General features: G+C 37.1%; 3 protein-coding genes across 6 annotated transcripts in view; 2 read left to right on the top strand and 1 right to left on the bottom strand.

Annotated features, from left to right (window-relative positions):
- Positions 1-1,156: 1,156 nt before the first annotated feature.
- Positions 1,157-11,022, top strand: LOC128682846 (nuclear pore complex protein Nup153-like). 4 transcript variants are annotated; one of them, XM_053767780.2, is made up of 8 exons: positions 1,157-1,364; positions 3,348-3,566; positions 4,088-4,355; positions 4,764-5,108; positions 5,202-5,358; positions 5,673-5,971; positions 6,143-8,520; positions 8,851-11,022. In XM_053767780.2, the coding sequence occupies exons 1-8, from the start codon at positions 1,311-1,313 to the stop codon at positions 9,019-9,021; spliced, it is 3,891 nt and encodes a 1,296-aa protein (XP_053623755.1). In that variant the 5' UTR covers positions 1,157-1,310; the 3' UTR covers positions 9,022-11,022. The 4 variants fall into 4 exon arrangements, with proteins under 4 accessions (XP_053623755.1, XP_053623753.1, XP_053623754.1 ...); XM_053767778.2 differs by having other exon boundaries at positions 5,673-8,520; positions 8,851-9,042; positions 9,710-9,850; XM_053767779.2 differs by having other exon boundaries at positions 5,673-8,520; positions 8,854-11,022.
- Positions 11,023-14,389: 3,367 nt separating this feature from the next.
- Positions 14,390-15,669, bottom strand: LOC128682847 (ciliary microtubule-associated protein 2-like). The gene has a single exon (XM_053767781.2). It carries the CDS (start codon positions 15,573-15,575, stop codon positions 14,511-14,513), a length of 1,065 nt encoding a protein of 354 aa, XP_053623756.1. The 5' UTR covers positions 15,576-15,669; the 3' UTR covers positions 14,390-14,510.
- Positions 15,670-16,388: 719 nt separating this feature from the next.
- The window catches only part of LOC128683295 (protein escargot-like), a 62,129-nt gene continuing 58,638 nt past the window's right edge, over positions 16,389-19,879 (top strand). The window contains exon 1 of the mRNA XM_053768750.2: positions 16,389-16,489. The gene's annotated coding sequence lies outside the window, so the exon portion shown is untranslated. The remainder of the gene's footprint in view (positions 16,490-19,879) is intronic.

Below are 19,879 nucleotides of genomic sequence, written 5' to 3'. Positions count from 1 at the left end.
TTTTGCTACAATTTAATCTAGGCACTGTGGTGGTTTGGATGATAATATACTATATTAAGCTTACTATGAATCAAGGTATGCGCAAAAAATGCGCTGCACGCGTACTCATTACGCGTTCTGCGCGTAGCCTTTACTCGCATGATCAAATCCTTTTCCTTTCCTAGCACCTACTTCACTCATGTATGCCTAATTCCCGGTGTGAAAAAGATAAGCGAGTGGTTGCGTGATGTATATAGTATCGATAGAAAGAAATTTATTAGGCAAAAGGGCCTATTTATGGTAGGTAGACCTATTTATAGTATGGCTTATCGATAGTTCGGTATGCGTATGACCACATCGTTGATCATCGACCTCGCACGACACCCTTCTTGCCAGCTTCATATACTGAGGCTTCACAAGACGTGAAACCACGCGAACCCATCAAGTTCTGTTTGGCGCTTTATAAACGCGAAAGTTTGAATGTTTGTGTGCGAAAGTGTTTGTTTTGTTTCTCATCACGAAATGTTGGTGTACCGCTGGAATAAAACCTGACAAAAATAGAAAATAACATCAACCCTTGGTTGGGTGGTCAATCGATTTCGCTCTTTTTGGTTGGGTAATCAATTTACCAAACGCGCGATGAAGTGTGGTCTTCATTCAAGGAATTCCGACCTTCGACTCGTCTTCATCGATTGACCACACAAATAAGTGACGCACGCACGTGGTCAATTGACCACCAAACTAAGAATAGACAGGATATTGCGTTTAATCATGAACAGGGTGTTGGAAACCTTTGTACGATAATGCAACCCCAGCGAGTCCTATCTTGAGAACCTCTAGCTAGCCCCCCTCGGAGAATGTTATTTTTATAACAATTTCACATTTTGTTTGCTTGGTAAGGCGTTATATGGTGTGACATCTTTGCATAAAATATTTCTTAATGTCCGAATCGATTTGTCTATGTCGATACCAAACAAAGTATAATCTATCGATGCAAATAAAATAAGTAGGTCTATCCTTAATTATGGATAACAAAGTAACTGTGCATATTTTATATCTATTTGTTTATGTAGTTTAACTTTACTTGTTAATAAAAAAGACTGTAAAATCGATTCCGCAGACAAAACCATAGACTCTCAGTTAAATTTTGTCGAAGAGGTTGTTGTCAAAACTGACCGTGTAAATGCACCTTAATCTAGAGACGCCATGTTTGTCACGTTTTTGCTGGTGAAGTGTATATGCTTGAGTTTAAATTTGTGATGTGATTATTAGCCTAAAATCAGTATAACCCTAAGATCACGTTTTAAAGATACTTTAAAATTATCATCAGGATGAGTAGAACTTCCAGAAAAAGATCACGGCCTTCGTCCGAAGATGCTAGCAATGTAAGTTGTCACCAAATTCCCGCTCTTGTCGACAAATGTCGTTAAATTTTTGCAAGCTCTTGCGCGTAATTTATCATAGTGAACGTTTGCTGGGCGACTACCTATATATTTGATCAATCAATGCGTTATTAATGTGTTTAAGTACAAATGTCGTATATCATTGTATATAGAAAAATAAGTAGCCCCATGAATGGATTTTTTGCACTCGCGATTTGTCACATACTCCATGCTTGTCTTGGGTACCTACAGTTCGTTCTTGGGTCGCCTGTCTGCATTGAGATGTATTTTTGAATAATTTACCATTATTTGGTTTACGTAGGTGTCTTGATAAATATTTCATTAGTGATATACCTATATACTTGCTATTTTATCTTTTGTGATACCTACCTTCTTACCATATATCATAACATATGAAAAAAACATAGGATACAATTCTTTATTAGATAATAATCATGTAGATTTTATTTTTAACCCTTGGTGCCCATTTCAAAAATCAGAGAACATATTCGTATGACTGGCCAATGACAGCTTTCTGATTTACTACATATAAATGCCTGCCAACTTGGTTAAAAACTGCATCTTACAGATAAAGATAAGATGCTAAAAAGTCCAGCAGTGCAATGATGAATTAATAATTATAAGTAGCTTTGTTGCAAAGTCTTTTGACATGCATTTATAGACATTAATACTTTTGAAATGAAAAAATTCAAGGGCGTTCAAATAGCTTGGCAAAAAAAGATTGATTTGGATGTTAAATTCCACCCAATGCCCAGCCAACTTCCACAGAGAGTTGGGACAGAAAATTACATTGAAGTGGTGGTGGTCTAGTAGTTATGTCTGTCCACCTGTGATTGTAAGATCCCAGGTTCGAATTCTACTTGTGCCACATGAGTTTGTATACCAATCTGACTAAGTTTAATAGTTTTCATAGACCACCACTTGCTTCCAGTGAAGGAGAACATTTGAGGAAACCTGCATTCTAGTTGGTAATTTGAGATATTCCTCGAAGTGCACTTGTTTTGAGCGCACCCGTTGAAGCACACCAAAATTGTTCTTCGGAGCGCACTTTTTTGGTGCGGTTCGAATACAAGAAATAAAAATACTAAAACAAGAATAGAAATACTAAAAATATTAAAATATTCCTCGAAACGCACCTACATTTAAATATAGGGAGAGCATGAAGAAATAGTGATGGCATTTGAGGACTGAATTCTGTTAATCTGGTATTTTGGTAAATAAATTATTTAAATGATTACCAAAATACCAGATTGATAGAAATATAGATATATTTATATATTATTAATAATGCTATACTATGTTTTTTAAAATCTCTATGTTGCACATCCATTGGTTATGTTGCTATGTAGGGTATGTATCATTTTAGGATTTACTGCAATATGATTATTAAACATTAATTATATCTGTGTTTTATTTATATATATTGTTTACTCTATAAAAAATAATCAAAAAGTAAAAAAATGGGAATTGTTTTTATATACTTTAGATATATTGCAAAAGCCTGTCTTCGGCTGTCTGTTGCCAACCATGCTGAAACATTTCTAGATTGTTTCATGGAATGAAACACACGCAATGACTTTCTTGACACTATTAGCCATCTCCATTTAACACACAGGTTTATAATCAACTACATGTTTTCCTTCACGGAAATGTGGTGTATGAACAACTCATGTCGACAGCTCAGTATTACCTAACTCTGTATTCTTAACCATTTAAAACATTAAAATACGAAATCGTAAACAGACAATGTAGTAGACAGCCTTACTCAAGTGAAAACATAATAAATGTTATGTTAGGAGACGGATGAAATGGTCCCAGTATGGGAGAACTGATCACCCTCTGGTGCTCGCACTGGCAAAGACAAAGTATATTTCTTAGTAGTAGTCAGTATGAAGTGATTCTGTTATCAAGCAAAGAAAATGATAATGTACTATGTGTAGTCCTAACAGAAAATGTTTCTTTCAGTCATTTGTCATGTCAATGACATCCAAAGTGACTGGATTGTTGCCCGAGAAGATCACCAAATGGTTCAGCAGATCGGGATCCAGCCAAACCAACAGCAATGGCTCTGCACCAACGGCCGAAGTCACAGACTCCTCATCTGAAGAAGAACCAGAGTTGCCGAGCCCAGTACCCCAGCCTCCACAGAAGCGGATAAGATATAATCATTATAACACCAGTGAGGTAAGAATGTATTTTGAATTATGTATACATGCATGAACTGAATGAAAGTGCAAGGACCATAATAGTTTTCTTGTTTTACCCTAAAAATAGAAAACAGAGCGTAGGAATTAGGCAACTAAATGGGTCAACAATGTAAAGTGAATTGCTGGCAATAACTTGAGAAATCTGCCCAAAACACGCCAATCTTCTGTGGGTCACAGGCAGCTAAAAATGAAGATTTTTCTTGATAGTGCCTTTACATGCTTGCCAAACTTTGGCAAGCGACCACAAGCCCCAAGGGTCCACAAATATTGCATGGCATTTGGAAGTTTATGTGCGTATAATGCGCCATTGTGCATTTCACTCTCTCATGTAAGCGTTTACCCAGATGCTTCCGCTATTGAGCCTCAGAGCCCAGGATCTGCTAATGTATGTACGAACCAGAGAGCGATAAATTCGGGACTATTCAGACAGAACAGCACAGTATATTATTATTTGTATATAATTATATTAGTATTTAAACATTATTTTTCTTTTCACAGACAAACTGTGGGAGTTACAATATTGAGCATGCAGTGGAATCGTCATTCGATATGGGACTCAGGGCTTCTCTTCATAAATTTGCTAGGGATCCCAACATTATTTCAACTCCTATTCGAATATGCCATGAACTACCCTCTCCTGATAGAAATGATCAGGACAGCTATTGTAACAATGCTTCGTACTCATATTTAACATATGGCCGTACTACTATTAATAATCGGAAGTCACTATTTAAAACATCCCCAAAAATTAATGAATCCTTGTGTGGTAAGTATTGTTTAAAAATATTTTTTATAATATTTTTAAACCAGTGATAAATTATTTATTTATTTATTATTATCATACACAGTTCATTAGGTTTACATTTATTTTATTGCAAGTTAAAGATAAGTACAGCATTTAGATGCAAAACAGTAAATGGCAGTCCATTGGCCCATCCTGGCAACCCCATAAGATGTGGCACATGTGATGTATGATTAATTGACTGCATCTCCCTATAAAGATTGGATAGTGAAAAGTGAATTGCAAACAAGCACTAGGGCCTTTGTATGTATTATGATAATAATTCCTACAGTGGACTTATTCAAACCTATTAATAATAATTTTATCTATGAAACAGCCTCATAGCTCTGCCTGTTACATGATTTTATTTGTCAACTATTTTTTGTATTTTAGAGAAGCCAATCAACAACACTATGGTAAATTCCAAGCAGCCTAGCTTCAAACCAAGTCTGTTGTCGCCTTTCTATCCGAGCAGAACATCATATGGAGGAGCTTCGAATCAGTACTTTAACCAACCAAATATCTTGCAAAGGAAGACAACCAAAGTCAGAGAGGTGATAAATAATACGGTCACAACTATGAGTCAATCAGCCAGACGTGTTATGGATCTTCTAGAGGATTTCTCGTCACCTATAAACGAAGCTAAGAGAATACCACATACCCCTAGGGCGAGTAGTTCGCCTCGATCGCCATGCTCACCTTGTTCGCCATATTCGAACGACTACAATAAATCACTGTGTAAGTTTGACCCATAATCAATTTAGTTTCATAACTATGTCAACAATTGTGTGGATTGCTAACAGTGAATTATTATTTCTCTTGCAATTGCAGCTCTTAGAAACAATGAGTTCTATGCACCAAACGTCGCGTCTATCTTGCGCCTGAAGCAGAAGTCACGGTTGATGAACACGACCAATGCAGCACGGCAAATAATTGCCTCGCATAGCAGCGCATGCCATTACTCCCCATACGCAAGTCCAAGCAAAAGGTAAATTTTTCTTTGCTGCCTGTTTCCCGAAATAGCCATATGGCGTAATCTATCGGGTGCATTATTCATACAAGCTTTCACCCCTATTTCTGTTATCGACTAGTGTGTAAAATGGATAAGGCGAATTACAATTATAATTGGCAAAAGTTTGTAATAATTAGAGTGAGTTGTACAAACTTTGATGTTAACATTAACCTGCCCGCCGTCGTCGTTTAGACAAAATGGTACCTACACTGTGCGATTTTCTGCGCTGGTTAAAGTTAACGTCAACATTGAATTGTGCATCTTACTTTTATACTTATTTAATTTTGCAGATCACAAAGTGATGTCGAGTCACGGTCCAAGTGTGTGGGCACCACAACTGACTCCTCGCCTGAATCCTATTGGGTTGGAAACAGAGACGGGCCTATTTTGCAACCGACCAGCCTACCTACCGCCGTTCTGCAGATAAGCAAAGACAACATGCCCAAATTCACGTTTGGAAATAACTTGCCCATTCCAAAAGGGTCATCCACTCCTGTTGCATTAAAGACGAACAAGCCCTTTGCGACACTTCCAGAACCTGTTTCTGTTACACCTAAAACTACAATTAGTAAACCAGAAACACCAATAAGTAAGAATTCAGACAACAGTAAAACGTTTACATTCTCATGTCCCGTAAAGGTCTCTTTCACAGTGGGATCTCCTCAAGAAGCCACCACACCACCCAAGTTCACGTTCGGTAGTCCCGAGCGTAGTATAGACAAAGTAAACGAGAAAACTGATACATCTGTTTGTGTTGTAGGTGAGAAAGATGTCGTTGAAACTGATACTCGGAAGCCGAAAGATTGGAAATGTTCCGATTGCTGGGTTATGAACAAACAAGATGACGATAAATGTGTATGCTGCGGGAGTAAGAAACCTTCGGGTGCTGACGACAAGAATGTCAAATGCTCTGTCTGCAAGTTAGCAAATAGCCTACCAGACAAAGATAAATGCATTAATTGCGATAAGGTACCAACCAGCAATAATTTCAATAGCACGCCTCATATGAACTCAGTGAAATCAACAAAATGGAAATGCAATGATTGTTGGGTCGAAAATGATGACAGCAAAGAAACATGTCTTTGCTGTGGTAGCAAAAATCCTAAAAAGACTACGTCAAGTACCGTAGCAGCTCCTGCAAAGGCAGTTTCAGATAACGATTGGACCTGCGATGACTGTTGGATCAAAAACAAAAGCAGTGTAGAGAAATGTGCAGCTTGTGGTGGTGCCAAGCCAGGTTCCAAGCAGAATAAACCCGTGTTGCCAATGAGCCTGGCACCTTCAGCTGTATTTAAACCTGTTGATAATAATTCTATAAAACCTCTTTTAAACACACAAAGTAAGAAATGGGAGTGCGATAGCTGCCTGGTCAGAAACGATGATGACAAAATGAAATGTGTCTGTTGTGAAGCTGAAAGGCCTGGAACTGAAAAGAAAATTGCCAAAACAACTTTCAATTTTGGTACAACTACAGCTAATACTTTTAAATTCGGTATCGATCCTAAAGTTCAAAAGTCTAATTTGTCCAAACCACCAGAGATCAAACCTTTAGAAACTAAAGTCGAAGAATCTGAGACCAATAACAATGTTTTGCCGAAGGCGCCTCCAACATTTTCATTTGGCATTCCCGCTAAGAAGGCTGAAGATCAAGCAGACGGTATTGTTGACAAAGTTCCAGCGCCGATTACTGAAACTCCTCTTGTTGAACAAAAGTCTTCGTTGTTTAAAGTTCCAGATTTCACAGTACAGGAACCTGAATCGAAAGAAGATAATGAGAAACCTCAGGAGGTACCAAAGGTGGACTTTTCACTTCCTGTAACTACTTCAAAACCAGAGTCGAAGTCCTTTGGCTTATTGAGTGCTTCTTCTTTGACTTCAACACCTAATGCCACGTTATTTAAGTTGCCAGTCTCGGTGCCGTCTTCCACGCCATCTTTGTCGAACCCAACTACAAATCTCGAAAAGAAAGACACTTCAACCCCTCAACTGCCATTCCAGTTAGGTCAAAATACCGCTGCGGCAACACCAGCACAAAACAAGTTTGTATTCTCAGGAACAGGGCTGAAGATTGCAACGAATTTATTTGCGAAACCGGCCTCTTCACCTCCGACAACCAGCCTATCATTCGGATCTCCCACTCAGAGCACTGCGACGACCGCCTCGTCTTTATTCCAGAAACCTCCAGAGCAAACTGCGACTCCGACTATGTCGTTCCAAAATAGTGAACCCCCTACCAACTCCCCGTTATCATTATTTCAAAAGCCTACTGCAACAGCCACGACTACTGCGCCATCTCTCGCTAGTACGGCTCCAGTTTTCAGCTTCGGAACCGCTGCCAAACCAGCCTCTACTTTTAGCTTTGGAGCTACCCAATCGTCGAATATGAATGAGTCGACAACAAATAGTTCCTTCAAATTCTTTGGATCAACAGCGGATAAAAATTCAAGCACCAATAAATTCAACTTGAGTGGAGTAACAAATCTCAGTGGCAGTAACCCTATGGGATCTGGGAATATATTGGGTAGTGGCGGACTTTCAACAGGAAACGCTTTGGGCAGTAACAGTTTATCAGGTGCGAACAATCAGAATGAGCAAGTCAGTAGTATACAATCGCCACCGCCCAATATCTTTGGGTCGCCCGCCCAGAAGGAGAATATATGGTCACAGTCTAACAACACTTCTAATAATCTGTTTGGGGCGAACGCATCGAATAGTTTGCAGAAGCCTGCGTTTACATTCGGTTCGTCGAACACACCATTTGGTGCGCAACCGAGCAACCCGGCGCCTTCCAGTACGCCTTTTGGTGCGCAGCAGAGTACTGCGCCGGCGCCCGTGTTCGGAAGTAACACGCAACCTTCTCAGAATTTATTCGGCATGGGAAACCAGAGTTCCACTTCGCGATCGTATTTCTCAAGCCCAGTTCAGAGTCAGCCAGCGCCGACTCTGTTTGGCGCGTCTCAGCCGACAAGCACGCCGAATGCGATGGGAATGTTCGGTTCTCCAGCGTCGGGGGCGACAACGTTTGGTGCGCCTGCGCAGTCGATGCCGTCGTTCGACACACCAGCTCCCGCACCTGCGCCGGCGTTTAACTTCGGAGCGACGCCGTCGCAGTCGCCTGTTGTCTTCGGGTTTGGCCAGGTAAATAGACTTTCAATATGGTTGGATTATTATTATTATTATTTGACTTGAACAGTCAAACACGTCATTTACCCTGCATACTTCATTGTCCTGGTAATAAGCAAGAATTTTCAATAATTTTGGGTAGTTATGTGCTGTTGCCTGCACTTAATGTAATGTTTTTGTTTTTTATTGTTGAAGTAAATTGCGTGTACTAAATTTACGTAATGACACCGAAAAAGGTTCAAGCTCTTAAATAGGAAGTAGAAGATTCTACACAAGAGACAATGACTGTGAAACTAAAACTCGACGTGTGATTTCGTATGCTAACACTAGTACAATTGTCAACAGCAGCAACAAGGACAACAACAGACACCGCAACAGCCTATCTACAACTTCGGTGCGTCAACAAACAGTCCACAAATGGGCATGAATGCCGCTCCACAGGTCCAGTTCAGTATGGGCAGCGCGCCCACAATGCGGCGCATGCGCAAAGCAGTCCGAAGGAACACCCCGCGATGAATACAACATAACCTACCTTCTGTAAGTCCTAGTTAAATAAATTCAAACTCAAGAAGACGCGCATGACAGCACGAGATTAGTAAACAAATTTTCAGTTTCACTGTTAGCATGTTATTAAACAATATTGATGAATAGTTTTTTTTTTTTACTTGTGTAAATAGAAAATTTGGCTCGTGTCATTCGTGTCTTCGTCCGACGCAAAACGTATGTAAACCGTAAAGGACGCACGTGTATCTGCCTCCTTCATGGTGGGAATATGTTAAGTTTAGAATAAATTGTTAGATGTATAAAGTCATACAATGATAGACTTGTTCCATTGTCTGCGGGTAAGGCGGGACAGCGAATTGGATAATAAATCCGCAAAGTGGAATTTTTATGAATCAGTGCAAAGAAATTATGTTACAAATTAAGAATAATAAAATCCGAGAATTTTAATCAAATCCGAGAATTCGCACTGTGATTTACTTCACATCTTCAATTAGTTGTGCTAACTTTATAAAATTTCTACTATGTGATTTTTAGCATAAACTCTTTTTTTAATCTGTTATTTAATTTTGTTTAGTTACAAGAGTGAGCATGCAAGATGATTTTATGCAAGAAGGTTGATGCGAACTGAGTGCAAGTGACTACAGTACCAATGTTAGCGTCTATTTCTACTTGTTTTGATAGCTTTTTATTTGGTATTTAGCACTTCACATGGATGGCCACCACCACCACCCAGCTGAGCAAAACAAAATAATTGGAATGGAAGTGAAACTCATAAAACATATTGGAGCATTAGCTATGTGCTATGCTCAGTATTAGCTTGGAAAGTTTTACCTGGGTATATTATTTATTTTGATAATGTTTGCAGAAGTAACTATATTTTAGCATGGGTAATTTTTTACAAAAGTTTCATAAATTTATGAATGACACTTTGCTTCCCCCTATTCATCTTATATACTTGTCAAGTACATTAAAATAATATGATAAAAAATGTATAATATAATTTCAGTAGAGCAGAGCTTATTGATTTATTAATTTTATAATTAGCATTGTTTTTTATATTACTTTACTTGTGTGAACTATAAACATGATACATAAGCAATAAAATCGTCATTCCTATTAGTTTTTGTATATCTGTGTTGGAAGCTGGTCTTTCACGTGAAGCATGGGTCTATTACATAACGAAATAAATAATGGGACGTATTTGTATTAACTCAAATTTAGTATGACATATGACAGATACCGGTGATCACCTAGCTGTGGTGATGCTACGAAACATTTTTTTAACAATTAACAGGTATTTGTTATAGAAACAGTATTGTTGAGTTACTATCTCGACTATATTTTCATAATGACCATATATTTACGTTGCAATAGTATTGGACGGAATATGAAACTGACGCAGAATTTGACCTATGTTCTGAAAAGTAGGCCAGTAACGAATGGTGGGATTTTTGTATTACTTAAATTCACGTATTTATACAAATACGTTCTAATCCCTGATTTTTTACTTATATTAATATATTTTAAAATGAAAGGTACCGAATACCGATATCATTATATGATTTTATATAAAAATACCGCGTAACGCTACGGACATTTTGTGTTTCTAACTTCGGTATAAAAAAAAACAATTAACCAAAATCAATGTTTCGACTTTGTGTGTTAGTTTGTTAATAGTCCTGTACGATTGAGTCTAAAGATGTGATATAAAAAAAAATTAAAGGCCAAGAAGATTAATTACCGCTGTTGTGAATTGGCGACTGAAATAGGTCGCAAATAACCTTGTATAAAGCGTCAGACTTATGGCGCTAGGGTAAAGTACATATGCAAGTAACGGGTAAGTAGCTGGCTTGCCGGTTTCGGGCATATTGTGCAATTTGCTATGATTTTGACATTGACATATTAGCTTACATGTGTAAACAGTGACTCGTGCCGGCAGCTGGCATGCAAAATTGTAAGGTACTCTCATATGTACTTCCGCTATGATCCACGATGATATAGTGAGTTTAGTAAGATAGATCGAGCAAGTGAAAGGTGCAAAGCAATCTAACTTGTGTTTCACGGCCATTTGCGACATAAGCCTGTCGTTGCTTATGATGACGATCTCGCTTTTGTTATTACATACACCATCTGAAAAGTACCCTCTAATTTTCACGTAAGGAAAAATACATAACTGAAATTGGCAAAATATTATACATACTGCAATAAAACAAAGAATTACCTGTAGTTAGTATCATGGTAAGAGACAAGCTCTAAACTACCTCCTTAAAATCTGATTTGTAATACGCCAATTCAAACTCATTTATTATCTAATAATAAATCCTCACCAGACCCGGAATAGGCATAAATATTTTCAGACATTTATATATAAAAAAAAAAAAAACAAAATATTTAAAAAATAATTCTCAAGTACTTAAGAGAACGCAACGCTGTGTCCCCTGATACTTCTACTTGTTAATTTATACTATCCTGATGATACCTATGTAATTTAAATTATGCCATCTGAGGTAAATTATTTAAAAAGTGAAATTAAGCAAAACATTGTGAAAAAAAGAAATAGATTTTAGAAAATGTGTAACATTGTTTATTAGTCTGTTGCAACAAGTCTTAACGCTTCTAAACTATGTTGTTAAAATGAGTTGAATACTGTTGTTGCTGTTATTCAGCCATCTTTATTTGTTCCAGTTTCGCAATTTTTATAAATCTTGCTCAGCTGTATTTTCTAGATTAATTTATTATGCACGAGAGCATGAGGGCATGAGGACGTGAAAATGTAATACTTACCTGAACGTCAGTTATTTGATTATAGGCGAAAAGCGGGATGGTTGTCGTTTTAAGTGTATAATTTTTATTTTTTAATTTATATTTTAAGAATAGGAATATAAATTACAACTAGGAAAAGCAAAACATTGTATCAGGCATGCCAAAATTATCAGCTCGTAATGTCTCCATTCTCAACTTAAATACAAAGAAAACCAGTTTTACATTTGAATTTTATATAAATTGATTCAAATACTTTTTATTTAATCTAAATTTATGGTAAATATTTTTTTACATTTGGTTGTTAAATTTGGAAATGGACTTTTAGCATCCGGTTGACAACCTGAGATGTTGACATTATGAGCTTATATGCCAAAATAGAGTCGAGTGCCAAAGATAGAGAAATTGGATGGATATTATAGCGATAACTAGGTAGTTTTTATTATTATTTTAGATGCTTTATATCAGTGTGTTTTAAAACAAATATGGCAAAACTAAATAACGCGGCGTGACAGTGTGGCTACACACACGCGCGGTCGCGTTGATCTGGCTAGGAATCAGAGTCCATGTAGTTTTATTGCCCGTGCAAGCTTGACGACGCGTCCGTTTTACTTTTGTTTTATCGGAGGGCTAAGCCTAGCAATGGCCTCTCCATTCCAGTAGTACTTAATGGTTGACATGAATTTATTTATTTTCAACTAGCGGTCCGTCCCGGCTTCGCTCGGGTAAAACCATAATATTCATCTATTAAAAAAAACTCATGAAAATCCGTTACGTATATTTTTTATAGATCTTACATAGGGACAGACAGAAAGCGGAAAGCGACTTTGTTTTATACTATGTAGTGATATTGAATGTACTATAAAACCTATTAATGTCAAAAGTTAACTTAAAAAAATTAAAGTTTCTTGCCGATTTTCATAGTGGTGGTAAAGAAGAAGAGGCGCAACGTGGTGTCTAATAGATGTTTATTCAATAACATTGGCCCTAGATGGTCATTAATCATTGCAGTATATTACAGATTCAGTATATTTGAAAAAAAAATCGACATTAAAATAAGTCTAGATTTATATAGGTGCCTTCAATATTTAACATTATTTTTGAAGTTTTAAATATAAAAACAACGCCACAAGCTTTATAGCATTGTATGTCTATTTTCGGATATGATACCTTTGTTGTTTGATATTATTGTTTACTATTAATACGTATCAAATCTCCCAGTGGTTTTTAGTAACTTCTTATTTCTCTTTCTTTTGGTTCGACCATTGATTGCATGATGTTATATATTTATTATATTTTCTTAAATGGCTGCTACGATCTTTTGCTTGTGATTTTAGTTGAGTCTGTATATAATAATTTTAATGATGTATGTATCAGCTTTTAATGTGTAGTTTCATTTGGATAGTGACGTTTATTTTTCTAGTATTTCAAAGTAAAATCAAAGGTATTCCAAATGTACTACACATAGTCATTATGTAATGAAAAGTATATAATTGTAGTAACTGTTCTGTCTTATTGGAACATTACAATAAATGAATAATGGATACCTTGGGGAGCAAAACTAAAATTGTATACACTATCAGTGTCTTTGTATGTAAAATGTTGAAAAGTGATGGAAATTAATAAAATCGTTGATATATTTAAAGCCTTTAGCTTTGTTCCTCAAATAAAAACGGCCATTAAAAATATTAGTTGTTTTATTTTAATTCTCTATTGCAAAGATATTTAAATACCATAATTAAGTAGTATAAGTCCAGTTAATATTATAGTAGATGTCATATAGCGAATTTAACCCGACGCAAACAGGACGTTTAACTTTGTATGTTATAGGTTTAGACAGATATTTATTTTCAACAAAATAAAAAAACCTGAAGTAAGACTTATAAGAAAAAACGAAGTGTAGTCTCATTTGGACGACACCGCTAGCGGTCTTGCTTACCGCACGCTTCAATTGAGCTTCCCTCGCGATGTATAGTGTACACTGTATATACACCTACGCAAGATTGCTCTAAACTAGTACTTCGTTAGTTTTCCAAATACATTTATGTATGTATTAAAAAAAAACAAGAGTAAGCAACGTACACAGCGTGTTGCCTGCATATCGCCGCGAATATGTTGCGGGGTAAATGAACGAACTACCTCTTAAAGGGTACTTAGCGTACGGATAGTATGGACGTATGGTCGCTCCTGCAAAAGCAGTGCGGGTCCGGTCATACTCGGCTATTGATTCACAGGTATACGCTGAATTAATAACTGCGGACTTCAAACTAATGTAAGATGATTAAGTTTAAAATGTTTTACTTTATAGCTTTTGTATATATTTTATATCTCGTCCTCTAAAATCAATCTTGAAGATCCTGCGATTTGTGTCTTGGGATATTGCTAATGTTAAAATGGATTCAAAATTTCATCATTAAATTACAGGAAGTCCACTGCTGGGCATTGACAAAAAAATAAATTATCGAAATAAAAATATCCAAATATTTTTTGGGTATTTTTGATCTCCTTGGTATCACCAAACCAAAAATATTATTTTGGTATTAGGTTTGTATCGGATATTCATGCTTCGTAGGCCTCAAGAGTACAGTCAAAAGTTATACGATCGATGTAATGATCAGGAAATTTTTTAATGCAACCCTTTATTCACTACAATGTTTGGTAAATACACTTAATAAAAAACTGTAAAGACAATCCAAATTAAATTCAAAAAATATTACTGATACACGAATTACATGCATACCTTAGAAAGAATTCATGGGTTCAGGGATAACAGCGCCGATAGTTCTGCCGATTTTGCTCAGGAAAACATGCTTGTGGCCCTGGCCCAAGATGCCGCAGGTCAGCTTCTTTATGTTGTACCGGCCCGTGCCCGGCCACACTATCACTCGCTGGTACCCTGGACCCTTGTCATACGAACTGTTAAAGCCGTACTTATACTGCTTGAACACTTTCGGCTTGTCGATGTTGAGGTGCGCTGGACCCGGCTCGTCCGGCCGTTTCACGCACATCGATATATCGACCAGAGCGCTACGACCTCTGTACGGCTTACTTCTATTGGTCTTGTTCAACCTACCGAAGTGACTCTTCTTGTATTTTTCGAAAGAACCTTTTAGCGCCAGTGGCCATGTAGCCGCAGAGACCTTCAGCGATGTGTTAAAGTGATTCTTTATAGTGCCGTCTCGTCTTCCAGTGAAAAGGTCGTAGGGACCTCGTCTAGACACCAGCTTGTGTGATTTCTGCTCTATACTCTCCTTGTCAACTATTATATAGCGATCAGGGGCTAATGACCACCTCGGACACCTGTCTGGAAAACGACATGGTTCTTCCCTCTCGAAAGTAGGTCTAGTCGAATGTGGTCCATAGGGAGCTTTGAATGGAACTGCGTGGTAGTAAGTACCCGGTCCAGGGTAACTAACCTTCGAAGGTCTAGTTCGCGGGGTTCTGCCGAAACCGACGTTTTTGCATGCGGCCTCGTATTTTGGCATTTGGGGAACTGAATGCCAGGCTGGCCCAAGCACAGACTGCTCCCATCTTCTTTTTGCTAATATTTTCTGATTCCTATAACCAAGGTTTTTGGCCCACTCTTCTAGTTCTTTCTTGTACCTCCATGGATCTTTCTCAGATTTCCTATTTTTGTTAACTTCGAATACTTTATGAATGGATATCGGATGGTAGCGGCAAGGGTCACACGCCCGAGGCCTGATAGTGTAGAGTCCACTCGGATCCAAGTTAGGATGAACTGTGATTTTTCCAAAACGCTTCACCGATGCGCCGAATGGAGCCGGGTTATTACGATTAGAGGTCATTTCTAAATTTTATAAAGAAAAACTATACAAAAATGTTCATTGTGACTTGTGACAGTGTGGATTTTGTCAACCACGTCAAATGGCTAATCAAACGTCTGAAAAGTATAAACGAAGACAAATTGTGTTAGATCAATAATATCAAAGATTTTAGATAATAATATACTTCTGCCATAATGACCAAGTTTTTCCTTTTTTAACGGTCCTAGTAATGTGCCTAATCTGGCACATTCACTGATATACTTTTTGTAGGTACCTAGATAAAATAAATACATTTTAAGTGTAAGAATGTTTTAAGTAGATTGTTATTATATGTTATTTCAATACTACAATCTCTGAAGATATTTTCAGGCTTTGGGTTAGATTATTTAATATTGTAAGTAGTAAGGTATAGCATGTTATCGTTAGATACATCTCACAGTATTTTAACTACACTTTTGTCCAAGTAAAAGAAAAATATTCTCGGAATACTATTTGTTGAATTAGGTAAGTTTCCGAGTCAAAAGTTAGGTTGTATAAGTTTGCATAAAGTTTGCGTCCACTAGAATGCGGCGTGACCGGTAAAGTGAGCCGCCACGTGGCGCTGCGGCGACTGCTACTATCGGAATTCGATTACGGAACGATCCGGCTTGGCACCGACCCGATGCCGCTCAGGCAGTTTCCTCTAAATTAGAGAAAAGTGTTATGAAGGGGAAGCAAAACCGGCAGTTCTCTGCATTAGTAAATACCGCGCCTTAGACGGAGTATAGAAAATCGATGGGGGGAGGGGAAGAAGTGTCGCGCTTGCGTCCGTGGCGCGCCGTCCGCGTGTCACCGCCGGACCGTCGACCACGCCGCACGCTCGCGACCTGTGGCGCGCTCAGCGCGACTTGTTGCAAGGGCCACCTGTTAACTCATGGAGGCGCCGTGAACCTCAGGTAAGTCTACATTGTTCTCCTGCAACACATTACCTCAAAGGAAGTCGGCCATTTTGTTTCCTACTCACAATTCCAAGTTTGAATTTGAATCGCGCGGGCTCGCGTTGACCTTGTTATTCGCGCGTGTTTATTAACGCGTGCGTGCCAGTTGTAACCTCGTGCTCTCGAGGGTTGAAATTGTGGTGGTTATTATTAATTCAGGGAAATGTTTATAGTGTCGAGGCGCCGCAACGTTAACTTGCTCTCATTTGAATATAATTTTTTGAATTTACATATTTTTTTGGATCCGGTTTTCTTTGCCGGTCGTAATAGTAGGTACTTATTTGAAATGGATGACGATGATACCTAATTTGGCCGAATTTGAGCATTACAAGACAGGATTTCTATAATATAAACGATAACTATATACTAACTGTACGCCACGGTTTCACTCCTTGTTACCCAACAATATTTTCCATAAATATTTCCTTTATTCGCATAATACCTAGATAAGATTTCTGCTTCGTGAATGTGGTCTATAAAATATAGAATGATTTAAAATACTACTGGTAATACAAAATAGGTGTTATTTCCAATAAAAATATAAAATCTGCTTTACATAGACATGTACAAGTTTGATTTTTCAAAACAGCAGCTTAACGATTTTAATGTAGTTTAATTTAGGAACTGCACACCTATCAACTTTTACAGAACGATTCCAATGCAACTCAGTTCAATTTAGCAACCTAAAATGAATCGCATTCATACAAAAAATGAAGTCGATGGTACGAATTTGCGATTCAGGTTAGTTTAGGTCGTAAAGTGGATCGCGTAAGATGACAGTAAGCCCCCTGGTCTCTCACTGGTCTTTCAGTGGTCTCTAATCGCATTAGTATTAAAAATTAACTTGATAGTACGAATTTGCGAATCAGATCCTTTTAGGTATGTCTTGACCACCATAATCTCTTTTAAAAGCCCAAAGATGACTTGTCAAACTATCGATAGCCTTTTTGGTTTGTTTTACCATTAGCCAGCTTGATTTAAAGTTGAAGCACTGATCATCCAGTGTGTGTAAGTGTAGGACTTTACTTATGGGAAACAATTCTGGGAGCTTAGCCATATTATCTGTTCTAAAGACTGTTTTTAATTCAGACCATAGTTTTTTCAGTTCGGACATTTGGGTGTAAATATCATCTTCTTTCACACGTTTCAAACTAAAAAAAACTCCAGCTGTAGGCTTTGTCCTCAGTTTCATTAAATAGCCTATGTAGCTCCAGCCAACTTATGAACGGTTCTGAATCCATTTTCAGTGCACCATTCTGTGTTTTATTGTACATCGCCATGTAAATAAATTCATAGCGGCTTCTCCTGCTCTGTCATCAAGGACTGGTTTTCTTAAACACATCTTGGACAGCGTCAGCGCCATTTCATACAAAGTGTCTCCTTACCAACTAATTTTCCGGTATCTATTGCTACTGATTGAAACCTAAGAAATTAAGTACTATTTCTACATTGTCAACATCAAAACAAAAAATATTTAGTTCGACAAAAAAAATTGACATTATCGCGCAATTTTTTTGTCGAGCAGAAAGTCTGTCATGGCCCATCATTACTATTTTGTTGGTTTTAGTGTAGGTTTGTATTGTTGATTCAGACAAGTGTTCTGAAATCTATGAAAGAAGCCAAACTTTGAGTTGAACCATTGACGATTTTCATCGACAAGAACCTTTTTTTACCTACATGATTTCTTGCGAATTTTTCTTAAAGGTTCACTAAACTAACATACCTACTATTTCTTTTTGCGTACATACCATTTGCTACTTTAATATTTACCAGTTGCCCCGGAGGTACAATTTGCAGCTGTTGGTTGTATAACATTTTTGTACCTATTGTGTTGTTGTGTTGCCAGTCGATGTATATTTTTTTTATAGTACCTAAGTTTATTTATCCTATGACACGTGACGTCATTTCCATTCCAAATGGTCCTATACTGGTTAATAAAGAATTGCACTTGCAATGGCAAAAAAATCTAGTATTTTATAATCATTATATTGAAAAAGAAAAAAAAACGCTCATTTCACTAATTTTCAAAAAAATAAACAGTTAAAAATTGAATTCTATTTTTGAGATTTCATTTTTAACGATTAAATTGACATTTTATTTTTCAACTTGAAATATATGCTAATGTAAACAATGTAATAATAAAATGCTATCAATATTGTTACGATATAGGTAGATCAATAAAAAGAAAAATATAATAGTAGGTAATATTTATTTTATAATAAAGTCATATACCTAGAGCGTTTGTGTTTAGCGCGACATGTCAAGAAGATTAGAATTGAATCGAGCGCAGCGTTATTATGTACTAGTTTTCAAATATTTAAGATTAACAATAAATTGTTGAACATTTCAAACTATATGTTTTAAAGAGGATATTCTTGTTTTGCTATTATTATTTAAACTAGCGGCCCGTCCCGGCTACGCTCGGGCAAAACCAAATAAATTATACATCTAAACGGTTCTCCGGAAACAATATCTATTGGTTAAAACCGCAATGTTTTGTTTTATAATATGTAAGGTTTAAGGAAGATATAATGTTGAAAATATTCTTTTAATTCCTGGATATTTCACATTATTTGAATTTTAATTTGTTATAAATCCACATTAAAATAATTAATAATAAGTAATATTTAGGCATATTACTTATAACAAATTAAAATTGAAAACAATTAAAAAAAATCTGTCATAACTACCTTAGGATCGAAATGTTTTTATTTTTTCTACTCAAAGCAATCTAATGATACTTTACACAACAACACAAACATGACCCCTGAAAACATCAACCACAAACCTCATCATCAGCCATAATCGTCACCGCTGGTCACTGGTCTTCTGGATATGAATGTGTAAGAAGTACCCATCCCGCGGGCCCAATGTGGATTTTTTGCGCGGTCGTGAAAAAATAATTAAGGAAAAGAAAAGTAATTTACTTCTTGTCTATGGCAATTGAAAGTGAATGGACGATTGAGACTTCACTTCTAATTAGCGGCACAATCTTCTGTGGCTGGTGCACACAGATACAACACACTTTGCTTTTTACGAAACCATGAATGTAGACAGCCTCCATTGAGGTCTCGAGTGCAGCTAGTTTATTATTTCTCCGAAATCTATTCGGCAAGGATTGAAGTTCCAATGAATGTGGTTTTTATTTAGTTTCATTTGTTTGTTTGTCTGTAATCAAATCTTCTTAAATTTCTCCTACTTCTGCTTGTTCTACAGAGTTGAAACTTTCCACGTCGCTTCAGTTTCTATTACACTGCATTATTACGATTAGCATGACCAAATGGTGCACCCAAAATCGGCTGCTGGTATACTGCAAGGATCAGATTATTTGTCACGCGTTGAATGCAA

This window comes from Plodia interpunctella, chromosome Z (assembly GCF_027563975.2).
Source record: "Plodia interpunctella isolate USDA-ARS_2022_Savannah chromosome Z, ilPloInte3.2, whole genome shotgun sequence".
NCBI classification, from domain to species: domain Eukaryota; kingdom Metazoa; phylum Arthropoda; class Insecta; order Lepidoptera; family Pyralidae; genus Plodia; species Plodia interpunctella.
Note: the sequence above shows the minus strand (reverse complement) of the source record. Positions and strands in the feature narration are given on the sequence as shown.

Coding starts and splice junctions, on each gene's coding strand:
- LOC128682847 (XM_053767781.2), bottom strand. CDS start 15,575: ATGACCTCTAATCGTAATAACCCGGCTCCATTCGGCGCATCGGTGAAG.
- LOC128682846 (XM_053767777.2), top strand. CDS start 1,311: ATGAGTAGAACTTCCAGAAAAAGATCACGGCCTTCGTCCGAAGATGCT. Junction 5,109..5,201: donor CGACTACAATAAATCACTGT/GTAAGTTTGACC, acceptor TTGCAATTGCAG/CTCTTAGAAACAATGAGTTC. Junction 8,521..8,850: donor TTGTCTTCGGGTTTGGCCAG/GTAAATAGACTT, acceptor AATTGTCAACAG/CAGCAACAAGGACAACAACA.